The sequence below is a fragment of the Pleurodeles waltl genome, chromosome 12 (assembly GCF_031143425.1).
Source record: "Pleurodeles waltl isolate 20211129_DDA chromosome 12, aPleWal1.hap1.20221129, whole genome shotgun sequence".
Lineage (NCBI taxonomy): Eukaryota > Metazoa > Chordata > Amphibia > Caudata > Salamandridae > Pleurodeles > Pleurodeles waltl.
In genome coordinates this window covers 54356995-54376932 of record NC_090451.1, presented here as the reverse complement: position 1 = coordinate 54376932, position 19938 = coordinate 54356995, and the positions used below count along the sequence as shown (strand labels likewise).

At 44.4% G+C, this 19938-nt stretch overlaps 1 protein-coding gene across 2 annotated transcripts in view; it reads right to left on the bottom strand.

The window, feature by feature from the left end:
* Nucleotides 1–15417: 15417 nt before the first annotated feature.
* SSBP4 (single stranded DNA binding protein 4) overlaps nt 15418–19938 on the bottom strand; it is a 444236-nt gene continuing 439715 nt past the window's right edge. For both annotated transcript variants that reach the window (XM_069215621.1, XM_069215622.1), the window contains one exon: nt 15418–19341. In XM_069215621.1, the coding sequence (XP_069071722.1) occupies nt 19312–19341 (30 nt within the window). In that variant the 3' untranslated portion in view covers nt 15418–19311. The remainder of the gene's footprint in view (nt 19342–19938) is intronic.

The following is a 19938-nucleotide window of genomic DNA, read 5'->3' as shown; positions in this document are numbered from 1 at the left end:
TGTTCCGCTGCATCTTTATGGAAGTAGACAGTGTGGAGATGTTACTTGGTGCGACTATAAGTTGCATATTTTGAGGGAAGCATTTAGATGGTAAGGCTTAGAGGATGACAAAGGTTGCTGACAATTACACTGCCCAACCCTCTATAGAAGCCCAAATATTCCAGAAAATGTTACAGGTAAAACCAACAACATGGAAAGACAACATCAAAACATGACAAATTGTTAAAATACTCACTATTCTGCAAGTAACTGATATCTTATTTTCAACCTTTAGCTACAAATTGTGTATTAAACAGCAGCTAATGCAAAACAGAAAATGTATGAAACAAAAATGCATAGAAAGCAAAAGTTGAAAGGAGTAGGTCTAGGTTCCATTTCTTTTTGGTAAATGGTTTATTTTTAGGGTGTACAATTCTGGTGAATGACTCGCCTTGAAGGAAGGGTTAGCATTAGGATTCTGTTAAAGTGTGTTTTATGTAGATTTAGAGGTGGAGATGATAATGTGGCTGTTTCTATTTTTTCCTCCAAACTTTACATTATGTGGAATACTACAAAACCATGCAATTACATCCAATGAATCTACAAGAACTTATTTACATAGGCAGTAGCTTGTTAGAGCAACCCCAGTGTAGTCAATGACTATACACGTTTTAAATCGTATTAGTGAGTAAGGGACAGAAAAATCCACTCCTTTGTTGACAGTATTACACACTTACCGGAAAATATTTTTTCAGTATTGGCTGTTTTTGTGAGATTTTAATTTATGATTGAGGGATATCCATAACATACAGATCTATGATTCCCAGACTGCTAAGTAAGAAAAAAGTTACTTACCTGTAACTGTAGTTCTCCAGTATTGGAAGCTTTCATAGATTCACATGCTTGAATCCCTTTCCGTCTTCGAGATGGAAGTCCCTGGTGTTATAAAAAAATATCATTCTCTAACATACATTACATGTATAAACTGTTCAGATTAGTAACATATCACAGTCGTTTTAGAAAAGGACCAAACTTCAGAATGCACCAATCAGATCACTCCACCCTCTAGAACCCGCCTGTGAGGAGCTTCCTTCCCTCAGATTTTTGAAGCAGCAGTGCTGAATCATAGGTAACACTGAGAATCTGAAGGTGAACTCTGCAGGGGAGTCGGGTGGGTCACATGTGAATCTATGAAAGCTTCCAATACTGGAGAATGAAAATGTCACTTACCCAGTGTACATCTGTTCGTGGCATCAGTCGCTGAAGATTCACATGTTGTGCATAGCCCGCCATCTGATGTTGGGTCGGAGTGTTACAAGTTGTTTTTCTTCGAAGAAGTCTTTCGAGTCACGGGACCGAGGGACTCCTCCTCCTTGTCTCCATTGCGCATGGGCGTCGACTCCATCTTCGATTGTTTTCCCCGCAGAGGGTGAGGTAGGAGTTGTGTTGTAGTAATAGTGCCCATGCAATGGAGTGAATAAGTATGTACCTATTTAAGGTTTAAATAATATATTTACAAATGTACAAAGCTTAAGCTAACTTCCGAACGGCTACAGGCTCCCGGGGAGGCGGGTGGGCACATGTGAATCTTCAGCGACTGATGCCACGAACAGATGTACACTGGGTAAGTGACATTTTCAGTTCGATGGCATCTGTCGCTGTAGATACACATGTTGTGCATAGACTAGTAAGCAGTTATCTCCCCAAAAGCGGTGGCTCAGCCTGTAGGAGTGGAAGTAGTCTGAAACAATGTTCTTAATACGGCTTGACCTACTGTGGCTTGTTGTGCGGATAGCACGTCTACACAGTAGTGCTTGGTGAACGTGTGAGGCGTAGACCATGTGGCTGCCTTACATATTTCGTGCATTGGAATATTTCCTAGAAAGGCCATGGTAGCGCCTTTCTTTCTGGTTGAGTGTGCCCTTGGTGTAATGGGCAGCTGTCTTTTTGCTTTAAGGTAGCAGATTTGGATGCACTTAACTATCCATCTGGCTATACCTTGTTTTGATATTGGGTTTCCTGCATGAGGTTTTTGGAATGCAATAAATAGTTGTTTAGTCTTTCTGATGTTTTTTGTTCTGTCAATGTAGTACATTAGTGCTCTTTTGACATCTAATGTATGTAGTGCCCTCTCAGCTACGGAATCTGGCTGTGGGAAGAACACTGGTAGTTCTACAGTTTGATTTAGGTGGAACGGTGAAATAACCTTTGGTAAAAATTTAGGATTGGTCCTTAGGACTACCTTATTTTTGTGTATTTGGATAAAAGGTTCTTGTATTGTAAACGCTTGAATTTCGCTTACTCTCCGTAGAGATGTGATGGCGATGAGAAATGCAACTTTCCAGGTTAGGAACTGTATTGCGCAAGAGTGCATGGGTTCAAAAGGTGGACCCATGAGTCTTGTTAAGACAACATTGAGGTTCCATGAAGGAACGGGTGGTGTCCTTGGTGGTATAATTCTTTTAAGGCCTTCCATAAATGCTTTAATGACCGGTATCCTAAATAGTGAAGTTGAATAGGTAATCTGCAGGTATGCAGATATTGCCGCAAGGTGTATTTTAATGGAAGAGAAAGCTAGGTTTGATTTTTGTAAGTGTAGCAAGTAACCCACTACATCCTTTGGAGATGCGTGTAATGGTTGGATTTGATTATGATGGCAGTAGCAAACAAACCTTTTCCATTTGCTTGCATAGCAGTGCCTAGTAGATGGTCTTCTAGCTTGCTTTATGACTTCCATACATTCTTGTGTAAGGTCTAAGTGTCCGAATTCTAGGATTTCAGGAGCCAGATTGCTAGATTCAGCGATGCTGGATCTGGATGCCTGATCTGTTGTTTGTGTTGTGTTAACAGATCTGGCCAGTTGGGCAATTTGATGTGGGGTACTACTGATAGGTCTAGCAGTGTTGTGTACCAGGGTTGCCTTGCCCATGTTGGTGCTATCAGTATGAGTTTGAGTTTGTTTTGACTCAATTTGTTTACTAGATATGGAAGGAGAGGGAGAGGGGGAAAAGCGTATGCAAATATCCCTGACCAGTTTATCCATAGGGCATTGCCTTGGGACTGCCTGTGTGGGTATCTGGATGCGAAGTTTTGGCATTTTGCGTTCTCTTTTGTTGCAAATAAGTCTATTTGAGGTGTTCCCCAGAGTTTGAAGTAAGTGTTTAGAATTTGGGGGTGAATTTCCCATTCGTGGACTTGTTGGTGATCTCGAGAGAGATTGTCTGCAAGTTGATTCTGGATCCCTGGAATAAACTGTGCTATTAGGCGAATGTGGTTGTGAATTGCCCATCGCCATATCTTTTGTGCTAGAAGGCTCAGCTGCGTTGAGTGTGTCCCCCCCTGTTTGTTTAGATAATACATTGTTGTCATGTTGTCTGTTTTGACAAGAATGTATTTGTGAGTTATGATTGGTTGGAATACTTTTAGTGCTTGAAAAACTGCTAGCAGTTCTAGGTGATTTATGTGCAGTTTTGTTTGATGTACGTCCCATTGTCCTTGTATGCTGTGTTGATCGAGGTGTGCTCCCCACCCCGTCATGGAAGCATCTGTTGTTATTACGTATTGTGGCACTGGGTCTTGGAAAGGCCGCCCTTTGTTTAAATTTATACTGTTCCACCATAGAAGCGAGAGGTATGTTTGGCGGTCTATCAACACCAGATCTAGAAGGTGAACCTGTGCTTGTGACCATTGTGATGCTAGGCACTGTTGTAAGGGCCTCATGTGCAGTCTTGCGTTTGGGACAATGGCTATGCATGAGGACATCATGCCGAGGAGTTGTAATATCATTTTTGCCTGTATTCTCTGTGTTGGATACATGCGTTGTATGATTTTGTTGAAATTTTGAATTCTTTGTGGACTTGGAGTGGCTAATCCTTTTGTTGTGTCTATTATGGCTCCTAGGTATTGTTGTACTTTGCACGGCAGAATGTGTGATTTTGTATAGTTGATGGTGAAACCGAGTTTGTAGAGGTTTTGTATGACCTGATTTGTGTGGTGTGAGCACCTTGTCAGTGAGTTGGTCTTGATTAGCCAGTCGTCTAGATACAGGAATACGTGTATTTGCTGCCTTCTGATGTGTGCAGCCACTACTGCTAGACATTTTGTAAAGACTCTTGGTGCGGTTGTTAAACCAAACGGCAATACTTTGAATTGGTAATGTATTCCTTTGAATACAAACCTGAGGTATTTCCTGTGCGACTGATGTATTGGTATGTGGAAATACGCGTCTTTGAGATCTAAGGTTGTCATGTAGTCCTGTTGCTTTAGCAATGGAAACACTTCTTGTAGCGTGACCATGTGAAAGTGTTCTGATTTGATGTAGGTGTTTAGTGTTCTGAGGTCTAGGATTGGTCTCAGTGTTTTGTCCTTTTTTGGTATTAGGAAGTACAGTGAATAAACTCCTGTGTTTATTTGTGTCCTTGGTACTAGTTCTATTGCGTTCTTTTGCAATAATGCTTGAACTTCTATTTCCAGGAGTTCGGAATGTTGTTTTGATAAATTCTGTGCTTTTGGTGGTATGTTTGGAGGGATTTGTAGAAATTCTATGCAATAACCATGTTGGATAATTGCTAAGACCCAAGTGTCTGTAGTTATTTCCTCCCATGCTTGGTAATACTGACCTATTCTTCCCCCCACTGGTGTTGTGTGGAGGGGATGAGTGACATGTGAGTCACTGCTTGGTTGTAGGGGTTTTGGGGCTTTGAAATTTTCCCCTATTCCTAGGGAATTGTCCTCTGTATTGGCCCCGAAAGCCTCCCCTCTGGTACTGTCCCTGGTAGCTGGACGGTGTTGTCTGTGAGGTGCTGGCTTGTGTGGCCTGACCCCGAAACCCCCCTCTAAAGGTTGTCTTGCGGAAGGTGCTGTAAGTGCCTCTGCTCTGCGGGGAGTAGAGTGCGCCCATGGCTTTAGCAGTGTCAGTGTCCTTTTTGAGTTTCTCAATTGCCGTGTCCACTTCTGGTCCGAACAGTTGTTTCTCATTGAATGGCATATTGAGCACTGCCTGCTGTATCTCTGGTTTAAAACCAGACGTTCGTAGCCATGCGTGCCTTCTTATAGTCACAGATGTGTTAATTGTTCTTGCAGCTGTGTCCGCTGCATCCATAGAGGAGCGTATCTGATTATTAGATATGTTCTGTCCTTCCTCAACCACCTGTTTCGCCCTTTTTTGTAGCTCTTTGGGTAGATGCTCAATGAGGTGTTGCATCTCGCCCCAATGGGCTCTGTCATAGCGCGCAAGTAGTGCTTGAGAGTTAGCGATGCGCCACTGGTTTGCAGCTTGTACTGCGACTCTCTTTCCGGCTGCATCGAACTTGCGGCTCTCTTTATCTGGGGGTGGTGCATCCCCAGATGTGTGGGAGTTGGCTCTCTTGCGAGCTGCTCCTACTACGACGGAATCTGGTGGCAGCTGTGAGGTGATGAAAACAGGGTCTGTGGGAGGTGCTTTAAATTTCTTTTCCACTCTTGGTGTTATTGCTCTACTCTTGACCGGCTCCTTGAAGATTTCCTTTGCGTGCCGAAGCATTCCTGGGAGCATAGGCAGGCTTTGGTAGGAGCTATGGGTGGAGGAGAGGGTGTTGAATAAGAAGTCATCCTCGACTGGTTCCGAGTGTAGGGACACGTTGTGGAACTCTGCTGCTCTAGCCACCACTTGTGAGTATGCTGTGCTATCTTCCGGTGGTGAGGGCTTTGTAGGATACGCCTCTGGACTGTTGTCCGACACTGGGGCGTCGTATAAGTCCCAAGCGTCTTGGTCCTGGTCACCTTGGCTCATGGTGGTGTGAGCCGGGGAATGTGATGGAGTTTGTGCCGGTGAAACGTTAGTTACAGGTGGAGGAGAGGGTGGCGGAGTTACCTTTTTCACCATTTTTGTTTGTGGTGCTTGGTCTGACTGAAACTCCAGTCTCCTTTTTCTCCTAATAGGGGGAAGGGTGCTTATTTTCCCTGTTCCTTCCTGTATAAAAATACGTTTCTGAGTGTGGTCCACTTCGGTGGATTGCAACTCTTCCTCAAATCTATGCTTTCGCATCTGAGAGGACAGTGATTGCTCCTCTGAATAGGAACCGGTAGTTGGGTCGGTTGCGGGTCGCTTTGGCACCGAAACCCTGTCTGTACTCTTTTTCGGCTCCGAGGTGACCTTCTTCTTTTTCGGAGTCGAACCCTCTCGGCGTCGATCTTCCTCGGTGCCGCTGTCTCTGCGTCGAGCAGTTTCGGCTCCGCTATCTCGGCGTCGATCTTTTTCAGCAGCACTTTCTCGGTCCCGAGAAGGCTGCGTGCCGGTGTCTCGACCGGAGTCGGACGATCTCGGCACTATTTCGGCCTTTTTCGGTGCCGACGGTCGGTCACCGAATTTATGGGTCGAGCCATGGCCTGGTGGCAGTGGCGTCCCCTGGGCCTTGTCACTTTTCTTGTGTGTTGGCTTCGACGTCTTACTCACAGTTTTTTGGTCGTCGAATTCCTCGGAGTCCGATTCATGGATCGAGAAGGTTTCTTCTTCCTCTTGTTCCTCGAACTCTCGGTGAGCTGTCGGCGTGGACGCCATCTGCAGTCTTCTGGCTCGACGGTCACGGAGTGTTTTTCGGGACCGGAACGCACGACAGGCCTCGCAAGTCTCTTCACTGTGCTCGGGCGACAGGCACAGGTTACAGACCAAATGTTGGTCTGTATACGGGTATTTGTTGTGGCATTTAGGACAGAAACGGAACGGGGTCCGTTCCATCAGCGTTGTTTTACACGCGGTCGGGCCGACCAGGCCCCGACGGGGGATCGAAAACTACCCCGAAGGGTACCGGAGCTCTTCACTCTTCGATTCGGTGTCGATTCTATCTAAGCCGATCCCGAACGCAACAATACCGACGTAATTCTTCCGATATTTAGCTAACTTTCCGTTCCGAAACCCGGAGCGAAAGGAACACGTCCGAACCCGATGGCGGAAAGAAAACAATCGAAGATGGAGTCGACGCCCATGCGCAATGGAGACAAGGAGGAGGAGTCCCTCGGTCCCGTGACTCGAAAGACTTCTTCGAAGAAAAACAACTTGTAACACTCCGACCCAACACCAGATGGCGGGCTATGCACAACATGTGTATCTACAGCGACAGATGCCATCGAACCTACAGTTACAGGTAAGTAACTTATTTCTTACTCCAGTATTGGAACTTTCATAGATTCACATGCTTGAATCAGAATAGCAAGCAGTAACAAACACATTTTCTATAGTTATTTCTATAATCATATATAATGAAAAGAAATATGAACATTCAAAATGCTTGTTTTCGCTCAACTACGCTATGTATAAGAAAAGTGAACCACGGAAAACTATTGAAAATGTGTACACCTAGATATAGAAATAAAGTGGACGTGGGTGATAATAAAAAGGGCTCACCTTCATTGGAATCGGTGTCTGAGGACTGCTTGACCGACTGCCGCATCTCTGTTTGTTTCAATATACATGCAGTAGTGCATCGTTAAAGTGTGGGCTCTATTCCACGTTGCAGCCCGGCAGATGTCCAGAAGTGAAATTCCCGAAAACAATGCACAGGAGGTGGATACTGATCTGGTAGAATGTGCATGCACCTTAGAGTCTAAAGGTAGACCAGCGTTCTTATGGCAGAGGATAATTGCTGATGTCATCCAGCGAGCAATGGTTTGCTTTGTAACTGGGAACCCCTTTCTTGGGTTACTGTAGGCTATGAAAAGCTGGTTTGATTTACGAAAAGACTTCATTCTCTCCAGGTAGAATTTGAGATACCTGCTTCTATCTAATGAATGAAGAGATCTTTCTGTTGCCGTTTGCGGATTAGGAAAGAATGACTTCAATATTATTGGCTCGTTGAGGTGAAAGTCTGATGGGACTTTTGGGACTAAACTTCGGATTCGTACGCAAGATACCCTATCCCTTGCAAATTGTAAAAAGGGTTTTTGCATTGTGAAGGCTTGTACTTCACTCACTCTATGCGCGGATGTAAGCACGAGGAGGAGTGCCCCTTTCCAAGTAAGAAATTTGATTTCTGTTTTGCGAATAGGCTCAAACTGTGGCTTCTGGCTTAGAACTGTATTCAACTGCCATGCTGGCAGAGGGGCTTTGACTGGTGGATAGGACCTGAAGAGACCTTTCATGAAATGTTTTATGAGTCTATGAGACCACAGATATGGTTTTCCTGCCTGTCTTCTATAACAAGAGATTGCTGCTAAGTGAACTTTAACGGATGCGTGCTGCAATCCTGAGCGCACCAGATGAAGGAGATAAGGTAAGATTTTCTCTGAAGCTGAAGATAAGGGGTGTACTTTAGCAGATTTTCACCACAAGCAGAACCTTTTCCACTTCAGACGGTATGTTTTGTTGGTACTCTCCGCTCGGGCTTTGGTTAAAATTTCCTTGCAGTCATCTGGAATGTCTAAGTGGCCAAACTCACTGAACTCAGGAGCCATGCTGACAAGTTCAGAGATTTGGGATACGGATGTCTCACTTGGCCCTGGTTCATAGTGAGCAATGATGGAACTGGTTGTAGTCTTAGGGGTGGGCATAGGGACATCAGCAAAGGTTCTGTATACCAATGTTGACGAGGCCACGCTGGGGCTATCAGAATTACTTGGCATGGTTCTGATTTGATCTTGGTAATCGCTCTTGGAATAAGAGGGTTTGGGGGAAAAGCGTAAGCATCGATCCCTGACTATGCTATCAAAAATGCATCTCCCCCTCCCCCACACACACACAACCACTTTTGGAGATGCCTGCTTGCATAGAATCAGCATTTGGCATTTTGAGAGGTTACAAAAAGATCTAATTTCGGTTTGCCCCACAAACAGAATATGTTGTCTAATGTATGCTGATCTAATTCCCACTCGTGGCTCGATGTTGGTAACCAGCTCAGAGAATCTGCAATGGCGTTCTGAGCTCCTGGGACATGTTCCGCTCTGATGGAGATTGAATTGAGAATGCACCACTTCCAAATGTCCTGAACTTCCTGAGATAGGATAGGGGAACGAGTTCCGCCTTGTTTGTTGATGTAGTGCATTGTCGTGGTATTGTCTGTCCTGACAAGCACAGATGTTCCTTGAATCCGTGGGAGAAAGTCCTGTAACACCAGGAAGACTGCTTTTAGTTCCTACAGGTTGATGTGAAACATACGGTAAGAGGTTGGCCATTTGCTGCTCACTTGTAGATCTTGCAGGAACGCGCCCCATCCGTCTATTGGCGCATACGTTGTGATTGTTAACGGAGGGGCTTGCGATGAAAACCGCAGCCCTATTGACGGATTGGCCGGCATTGTCCCCCAAAGGAGCAATTTTATCATTATCCGGGTTACACGTATAATGTCCTCAAAAGATCCTTGAGCTTGCTTCCATTGCTTGAGGAGTTCTTCTTGCAACGGGCGCATATGAAGACGACTGTGGAATGAGACTGATGCAGGATGACATCATCCCTTTTAATGATTTGTATTGGACTGAAAGATACCTTTTTGCTTGAAGGCGCTCTGATAGTCTGATTAAGGTTGATTGTCTGTCTGATGTTGGATAGGCTTTAAGTAGTCAGGTGTCTAGAATAGTACCCAGGAATGTTATTCGCTTTGCTGGTTTGAGCACTGATTTCTTTCGATTGAGATGGAGACCCAATTGCTTGAAGAGATGTAAAGTTGCTGTGATGGAATGACATGCAGCTTGAAGAGTGGGTGCTTTACCAACCAATCGTCCAGGTACGGGAAAACCTGGTGCCGATTTCATCTGAGGTAAGCCACTACTGGGGCTAAGCATTTGGTAAATATTCGGGGAGTGGACTTGAGGCCAAAGGGAGGCACTTTGAATTGAAAGTGCTTGCCGGCTACTGTGAATCTCAGAAACTTTCTGTGAGCTGGATGAATGGGGATATAGAAGTAGGCATCCTGGAGGTCTAAGAAGGCCATGTAATCTCCTCTGTTTAGCAATCGTAGGATGTCCGGCAGTGTGATCATGCAGAAGGTTTTCTTCTTTAGATATTTGTTTAGCTCTCTGAGATCCAAAATTGGCCTCTATGGACAGGACTTCTTCTGCAAATCGGGAGTAAAAGCCTCTTCTCTGAGAAAAAGGAATGAACTCTATAGCCTTCTTGCTCAACATGGTCTGACTTCTAAGTTTAGTAGATGCAGGTATTTCTGTTGCACCCGAGAAGACAGGGTGGGTGGAGGTATTTGTGTAAATTCTAGCAGATGGCCAAATTGTATTATATCTAGGACCCGTCGGTCCTTGGTTATGTGACACCAATGAAGAATGTGGTGTTTTAGAGTTGCTTGAGATGCTGGTGGGGAGAAGTGCGAGGCAGCCGGCGGGTGAATGTTGTCATTGTCTACGGGAGGAATCCCTGCCTTGCCTTCCAGGCTTTCCTCTTTGAGCATGCCTGCCGTAAGCTGCTGATGGTGGGTGGCACTGCTGGTATTGTGGTCTAGAGGACTGGCTAGCAGGATTGTAAGGTTGATAGCTGTATTGCTGATATGCCCCACAAAAGGAAGGCTGGTTCCAACAAATTGCTCCACGAAAAGGAGGCTTCCTGAATTGGAGAGTCCCTAGCGATCTGGCAGTGTCCCTGTCAGATTTTATGGACAGAAGGGCATCACTAACGTACTTTCCAAAGAGGGCTTTGCCATCCAATGGGAGATCTAAGATTTTTGTTTGGACTTCCGGCCGGAAGTTAGTGGCTTTCAGCCATCCTTGTCGCCTCAATACTGCGGCTTCAGCTAATTGCCAAAACCCATGGTTGCTATGTCCAGCGCACAATCAATAATCTCAGCGGATGACCGCTGGCTTTCTAATAAAATCTTTTTTTGCCTCAGTCTTAGAAGTTTCTGGTAAATCCTCTAAGTACTGGGAAATATCCGACCATAATTGTCTATCACACCTTGCAAGGATGGCCAATGAGTTTGCAGCTCGCACCACAATGGCAAACATCGATGAAAACCTTTTGCCTATTATATCCACTTGCCTCCCTTCTTTATCTGGTGGTGCCGATAAAGGTACTGAAGGAATTTTGGAACAGCGCTGAGCTGCTTGGGAGATAACCGAGTCCGGCTTACGGTGGTTTGTAAGACATGCTGGTGCATCCTCTGTTTTATACTTTTTGTCGAGTTTTGTTAATACTGCAGGGACTGTTGCAGGATTGCGCATGGTTCTAAGACCTTGGTTCCAAACGTGGTCTATGAGCGGGATAGACCTGCTCATTTTCCTATAGGGCTCTTTAAAATCGTACAAAAAACAATCCTGTTGAGTTGACGGCATTGGGAGATCAAAACGTATGGCCGCCCTTTCTAATAAGTTGTGAAAACCTCCTATATCCTCAGGAGGCGAGTCTGCTGTTGGTTGGAGGGGAGAGGCGGGTGCAAGTATAATGTATTCATCCCATCCATCCTGATGGGTGCGTATCTCTCATCCTCTCCATCATCAAAAGAAGTATGCCCGTCCTGTAGATGAGGTGGGGAACTCACTTGAGTGTGTTGAGGTTGTGGTGGTATTACCTGTGCCCCAGAAGGTTGGGGTTGCTCTAATGCGGGAACAGATTGGAAGCGTTCCCTGTGGTCTGCCAGCATAGCCCGAAGGTCTGTTACTAGCCCCGAAGGTCTGGTTGAGGTGGCTGGTCATAGTACTGTTGATCGTAGTAGGAATCATCATCTGAGTATTCCTGAGATTTTATATGCAATTGTGAAGGGCTTCTGGCTATCCCATAAAAGCCATCTTCGTCCGATTCATCGTCATCCAGCAAGTGTGACGGTAGGAGGTGAGAAACCTTACTAGGTGAAGTGATGGATGGTGTCATATTCTGTTGTGTATGCCTCTTAAGTGGTGTCTGTGAGGCTGATGAAAACAGAGGCAATGATGTAGGTCTCTGCTTCTTTCCAGGTATGGTCTTAATCGTTGACGAGAAATGAATTGTCGATGATAGTGGTGGCGTCGCCAGGATAATCGTCAATGGGAGCATTGACATGGTTGTCATTGATGGAAGCACCGTCGACGGTGATGTCGTTGACGGGTGCACTGTTGACAGTAGACGTGCCGTCGTCGGGGCTGTTGTCGTCAATGGCATCGATAAGTTGTCCGTGGACTGTAGCGTTGTCGCTGTAGAACCATAGGACGTAAAGGCAATGAGAATGTGACTACCGTCAACGAGGATGCTGCAGAGGCTGATGTTGCCATGGAAATGGTAACTACTGTAGGCGTTGTCGTCGATGCATTTGCCGTTGATGGTGACGTTGTAGACAATCTCATCGTCAATGGTGCCGACTATAGTTTTTTGAATCTGTGTTTTACCTGTGAAGGCGGTGTCGGGGCTCAGATTGACACTGCTTCTGTGTTGCAGATACAGAAGATGTCTTAGATTTTATATATTTTGTAGAATGCCTCTTGAGAGGGCTTTTAGATTTCGAGGAGCTCTCTGAAGACTTTTTGACTGCTTTTTTAGGAGGCCCATTCTAGTCGTCCTCCATATGTCGGTTGACAGGGTCTTTGGTGAGTGACCTAGAATAGGAGGCACTATCATCCTCAGAAACCGGGTCAGCTCTTGTTTTCAACTTCTGTAGCCACAGAAGAAGACAGCCCTCCCTGTCTTTCAAAGTTTTGGTAGAGAATGTATGACATACCTTGCAGTCTCTAGTTTTATGAATTGGATAGAGACAGTAGATGCAGTCATCATAGGGGTTGTCAATATGCAGCCATTTTTTCATACAGGTAGCACACGGTCTGAATAGCCCCTTTTTTGGTGTCTCTGACATCCTGGTCAGTTTGAATCACCTGTTTGAAGTCATAGAGTAATTGTCCAAAATCACCTCAGAAAGAATGTCTGTGAGAGAAAACTGAGCAGAGCTCAGTGGAGACTCCCTTAGCACGACATGCAGTGGAAAATCTGAGCGAAGGAAGCTCCTCCCTGGAGGGTTCTACAGGGTGGTGTGATCTGATTGGCGCATTCTGACGTTTGATTCTTTTGTCTAAAATGACTGATATGTTACTAATCTGAACAGCTTACACATGGAATGTATTACTATGTTCGAGAATGATATATTTTTTTATAACCCCGGGGACTCCCATCTCGATGACGGGGAAGGAATCAAGCATATGAATCTACGAAAGTTCCAATACTGGAGTAATATTTTTTTTATGACCCTTAATAAAGAATTTACCTGTACAAACTTGAAACCAGAAGTCTAAATATCACAGTAGAGCTGCTCATACCATCAGACCAGTACACTAAAATGTTTCAAACTCGAAACTAACTTTATATTGTGCCAAACTAACTAAAACAATCAGGCTGTTTCATGACATATAGGGGGTCATTCCAATGTTGGCGGGCGGCGGAGGCCGCCCGCCAGAATTCCCCCCTCCGAAATACCGCGCCGCGGTCAAAAGACCGAGGCGGGTATTACAAGTTTTCCCCTGGGCTGGCGGGCAGTTGCTGAAAAACCGCCCGCCAGCCCAGGGGAAAACGACCTTCCCACGAGGATGCCGGCTCGTAATCGAGCCGGCGGAGTAGGAAGGTGCGACGGGTGCAGTGGCACCCGTCGCGTATTTCAGTGTCTGCAAGGCAGACACTGAAATACTTTGCGGGGCCCTCTTACGGGGGCCCCGCGACCCCCCCTACCGCCATCCTGTTCATGGCGGCTTTCCCGCCATGAACAGGATGGCGGTAGGGGGGGTCGGAATCCTCATGGCTGCGGAGCGCGCTCCGCAGCCATGGAGGATTCACACGAGCAGCGGAAAGTCGGCGGGAGACCGCTGACTTTCCGCTTCTGACCGCGGCTGAACCGCCGCGGTCAGAATGCTCGTTGGAGCACCGCCAGCCTGTTGGCGGTGCTCCCGTGGTCGGTGGCCCTGGCGGCCACCGGCCGCCAGGGTCAGAATGACCCTCATAATTTGACTAAAATAGATAATAACAACTTCTTCATATACACTTCCCCTTCTAAAATATTCAAAATGAGGCAGGGACTATGGTTAACAATTTTGATCACTAAATCTTAAAACAGTGTGTATAATCAAGCTCTTTCACAGCAAAATCCAAATATCCTACACTATATCATATACCTACGTCTAAGAAACAAATTCTGGCCTGCCTGGATTATTGGAAATCTTGTACACGACCACCCTCATTGACCCTGAATCATTCAAATTCCACATCGATGTAGATCATGGATCCACCCAGTACCGAATCTCAGTTACAAAAGTGACAGAATAAGCTTTAAATCTCAATTTTAAAAGGTGTTTAGAACTAAAAATAAATATCAGCAGAATATGCATTCAATTGTAAACAATGGATTCAATAATACTTTCAATATTTCTCAAAATCTTTCCTATTTCTAGCACAGGATATGATTGGTCACAATCTCCTAGAAGAATGTGCAGCTGAAAGGGAAGTTGCTAGGATGCGAAAATAAACAGGTTAAGCCAGCAGAAAGCTACGAATACCTATGAAAGATATAATAATCAGAACAGGATGAGAGACAACAAGGAACCTGCAAGGATGCTTCAGTAGAGGACAGTGGTGGGAGGCAAATAAAAGGATTAACTCTGAACCAAGAAGTAAAAGTAAGGAACATAAAAGAAGGTTGGGGCAAGGTAAAAAGTGGGGGAAGAACCGTGTGAAAATTGAATTAAGTTCTGCAGCACTTAACGCTGTCCGAAAGATAAAGCCTGGATCAGGAGGCAGCCAGACATGACCAGATGCCCCTAAACTGGCATTCAGAAGTCCCATCATCAGTTGCTCTTGATCGAAGCCCTCAAGGACCAAATGGACCCGGCATGCCGGTCAACTAATATCCGTAAACACAGCCAGGCATTGTGACCACTATAACAATAGGGAGAGGTGGTGTCTTACTGGATGTTTAGTTCACCTAGAACTTCTTTAAATGCATCAACAATGAGGTGTGATTTGGACTCTAGGAGGTTTTTTGCAAGGTTAGAACTTACAGATGTTCGATACCATGAATGCTGGCCTTCATGCTCTGCAGAAAACACCAAGGGACTTTAACAGGTGGGATACTCCAGCATAAACATTTTGGAGGTCCCATCCTCCATTGAAAAAGTGCATTATAGCCCATGGCACGTGTAATACGGTGAATAGGAAATCCACAATGTTTTGACATAGTACCCAAACGCCATATCCAAGTTAGGCGCCAAGTCTTGATGTTTGGATAATGAACACCGTATGTCACGTCAGGGGGACCCGCTAGCTGGTCTAGCTGTCCCCCTGGGAACAGATCATCGAATTATTGAAGATGAAACCTGCGTTCGGAGTTTGCCTATGGCAATTCGTGCTAGTGCAGCACCCACACGCTTCCAGCTAACTACTGCGGCGAGTTTTCCAGGGTAGTTCCCTTGCGGTCCACAGCCATTTTTCACCTATAAGCTTCTCACAATCAGTCAAATGGATCCCTTACAATTCCAACCGGGTTTATCACTGAGAGCAGCCAATAAGCAAACAGACGGAACTATGAAAAAAATCAAATTACATTTATTGATGCAGTTTTTTGATAAGCAACTTTCAGTCTAAAGAATTTTTACAATATAAAGAACATACAAATGACATAATATATATCCTACACATAACAACTAAAACCTAGGACTGGATTTTCTATCCCTACTAGCAAATACAAAGCAACCTCAAGTGCGCTTTATATTCAATACTGTCATATCATGAAGGACAAATAACAGTACATTTTTTCTTTTAAATTCCGTCCTAATGTTACAGTATTTTACATCACACTAGAATTACGCAGAATGGCAGACATTGCAAAAAAATATAAACATTAAAATTAAAAAGGCATAACAAAAGGGGAGGACTTAAGCATTCATCTGTACATAGCTGCTTTGGGATAAAATAGCAGAAAAAACACAGACACGTCCTTTTGTTTTAATGAGGTCCTTTATGTTTATAAAATAGGAAAAAAATCCTTCATATTAAAGTTAAAAGTGGTCCCTTGCCATGTAAAGAGACGGTTGCTCTCAGCTGCAGGCGCCTACACTTTATCTGAATTCAGCTACATGCCAACCCTCTTTGCAAAGCCCTTTTTTGCCCTGACATGAAACATGTCACTACTGAGCTCTGCAAAACTTGAGGGCTTTGGGTACCTCTCCCTGAAGTCACACCAGTGTCATGGACGCACAGACATCATTCTACGTAGGGGCGAAGATTGGTGGAAGGAGGGAGTAAAATCACAGTGGTGTTCCAGAAAACAAGTGCTACATCTGGAGCAAAGAGGCAACCACCATTAACAATTTTTTGCTTGTTGCGGATGGTGGGGTTGAGCGCAGCTGAGAGGGTGTAGGGTGGAGACACGCGTATCTCTTTCAGACGTTCCTTGCTGTGGGGAATTGAAAGCTCCGCGGTGCTGCATGAGGGTCGCTGTAGAGGGTGTAGGCTTCCAACATTTTCCAGGCCACGGACGTGGGTTAACACGCAAGCGTAGCCGCAGCTTGATCTTATATGACACTGAAGACATGCGGAAGCCCAACAAAGAGAGAAACGCATTGACGTGCCAATGTATACATATGCTGACAGTCATGTAGAATATTGAAAAAAGACCACAAAAAGTATATGCACGGTAGACGTCTGGGTTACCTGGGGCTCAGATACTTTACTTAATACATTTGGCTATGATGGATTTGACTTTTGGTGTCAGTTTAATTAATTGTATCAAACTTAATAATAGTGGAAATGAGTGAAGTGGTGACTTTTTGTTTCTATATAAAAATGGGACCTTGCTCTATGTGTTAATCAACTAAGCGATCCAGCCATCTTTTTGAGACTATAGTCTACAGTACTGAAGTTGAAGTTTTCACCACCAGTCAAGAAAGAGAAAAACTGACATGATCTTCGTTGGACAAATATCTCCGATCATGTGTATCCATAGGCAAGGAAGAGGGCTCCAGCTTTTGCACTCTTTGTTCCCAGACGAAGTTACATTTTTTTCTTCTGTTGCAATATCCCAAACGTGTTTATGAAAATGTTGTCAATTCTAATGAGTGACTTTCAAGAGATGAGAATTTAAGAGATCACAATGAATTTGCGCTTGCTCTTAAAATCCACTTAAATCAAGCAGATACAGCTCATCAAAGAGGTCCCTTTAATCTGTGTTATGTATAGTTTTGATCACATGGAAGGTTTAAAACTTTAAGCAGGAAATATTTCTACTGTGTGATGCATTGGTCTGACCCTTGCTCCAAGCAGGAATGATTCATAGCATATTTTATTTTATTCATAACCACTAACTGTGGAAACTACTTCCAATTAAATGTATTATTTCTCAACTGCCCTTATGAGGCGAACTAGAAACCCTGGCATGGATGCAGCCCTCGTGGAGGACAGCTGGACATTCTTCTTGTAGCCCAGTGACTTGTAATGCTGCTACGCTGTGACCAAGTATTTTCTCATAATTGAAAGGGCAGAGTGGCTTGCAGGCATCTCTAACCCGTGTCCTTTGGAGGTAGCGCTTGCACGTAACGTGTTCACACGCACAACTGATTAATAACCCTCTTCGATCACTGAAGATCACATCGAGGAACAGATTGGGACTTGAGGACCACAGAGAGATTTATCTTATCAATTATCTTCTACAAAATGTTTCTTTTGCAATGTTTGGACAAATATTTCCACAGTGGCTGTTCAAGCAGTCCATTTGTGGTTTCCATACACAGTGGACAACAAATTACTAATCTTTTGTTTTGGACATTAACCTGATAAAGTTTGTACTTTACAGTATGTAGAATAAAAAAAGGTTATAACCATTTCCCTTTAATCGCTGTCATCTTCATTTCTTTTATGTTTAAAATCAGAGGATGTCGGGGGCTGGGATGGGAGTGCGGCACGATGTCAGGTACGAGTTAGACTGGGCAGTTTCAAGAGAGCTTCATTCTGGAACAAGGTCAGCTGTCAGTCTGATGCTAAATTTAGCCAGAAGATAAATGCAAGCTATGGGTTCAGTTTTTATACAGTGCTTTTGTAGAATCTCCCTGACCAAGTCTAAAAAAAAATACCCCATGCGCAGATCATTTTGATCATACCACAAGGAGGCGGACACGGAAATTGGCACACAACTTCATGAGCACACATTTGAACCTAAAACAAACGGGAAATTTGAGACTTTTCTGGATCACTGTCAGCCAAGCTTTGAAACCGAGGAACCACCACATGATTAACTTCAAAATACCACAGGGTATTTGCAGGCACGTTTTTCTAAACCACATCAGATGGAATGTTTCAAGCAATAGTAACTAACAACTAGCTGGTGGAAAGCCCCTGCCGATCGTTTAGGATTGCTGCACCCCGTTTACCCTACACAACCCTAGTGTTTGCATGGATGTGCGCACACTACTAAAAAAACAGGCAAGTTTCCCCCTCCAACCCTGCCGCCCCCTCCCAGTGTGGAAAAAACAAACTTTTTAATGCAGCTAAGAGTACCATGTGGTCCTACGTTACTAAGGCCAGAGAAATCAATCCAGAGTTTTGCAATCTGCAGCCCCCTAAAATTCTGGGACTTGCACTGAGGTCTTCAATACTGATATGTGCTTGGACCTTAGGAGATGCTGAATCCAGTGAAAAGATCAATAAACGAGGGCTGCCAAAAAGTCCACTGCCTCGTCATGACCTCAGGGTGGGCTTGTAATTTGTTTGTTTCTTTTTTTTTACCTGAAATAATAAATATTTATTTTTTAGATATTCATCACGGTGGCCATCAACGCTCTCGTTATAACCCTCTTTCACAAGAGGATCTCTCTTTGGATGGACAAAGATCCCAACTTGCTAGCCGTTGGGAATTAAAACAAAAAAACATCTCTAGAATATTTCACATTTCCCTTGTGACGATGACTATATGCTGAGCTCAACATAACAGTCTTGCAAATATTCGGACTGCCTTGGACCCCTTCCTATGACGGCCCTTCCCCAAACCAAACAACCTCATTCAATATTTCATGCGATTCGCCCAAAAGTGTTCTTATGTGATTACTGCTTTGTATTCCAGGTCTCATGACGCAAAGTCAGGAGGTGTACTGCTCTGGTCGTAATTTTTTCCCCCAGTAAGAACTAGGTGGTGTTACCACCGGAGGGCAGACAAGGGCGGTGATGTGATGTAACGAGCAAGGTGCAATTTTTCATATTCTTCTGCGAAGGTCTTCAGCCTGTTAAGTGCAGTCCCTTTTCCTTGCTCTTGGATGTATGCCCACAGGATGGAATTTAAGAAATTTAGCAGCCTTCTGGAAATGTCCTGTTTTTAAATACATACTTTGAAAGTTTTTTTGTCATTTTCATGGCCCACGTTTGAACTCTTCAGTTGAAGGAACATTTCCAGGGTGATGGCTAAGCAGCACTCATCCTACTGGTGGAGATCACACACTCATTGTCATGCTAGGGGAGTACTGCAGGAAAAGAGACAGAAAGAACATCAGAAAGTCCACAACAAAATAAAAAAGAAATAAACCAGCAGAAACCCCAAAGGTCTGGATATACACAAAAAGGCACAACAGGTATTAAGGGAAAGTATGCATTTCGTGGCACTAGTGGATGTTATTATTTTCAAGAAAAGGCACATGATTAAGGAAGGAAAATGCTACTTACTCACAGTAAGCATCTATTTGTGGCAGGTAGTGCTGTAGATTCACATGCTTAGCATAATCCTGCCCTCTAGAGTTGGGCTTGGATATGTTCAAGTTGTTTTTCCTTGAAGAAAGTTTTTCAAGTCACAAGGTAGTGTGACTCAGTCTTTTGCTGGTAATGCACATGGCCATCAACTCATTGTTTTCTCAAAGGTGGGGGGGGTGAGGATGGAACGTGAAACAAAGTGCAGTATAAAAAGATGTCCATGCAAAAGGAGTTTGTGAAAAAATAGTGAAAGCAACTGTAACAAGCACAGGAGTCCAGGGAGGAGCGTTGGTACATGTGAATCTACAGCACTACATGCCAGGAACAGGTGCTTAGTGAGTAAATAACATTTTCCATTCAAGGCATGTGTAGCT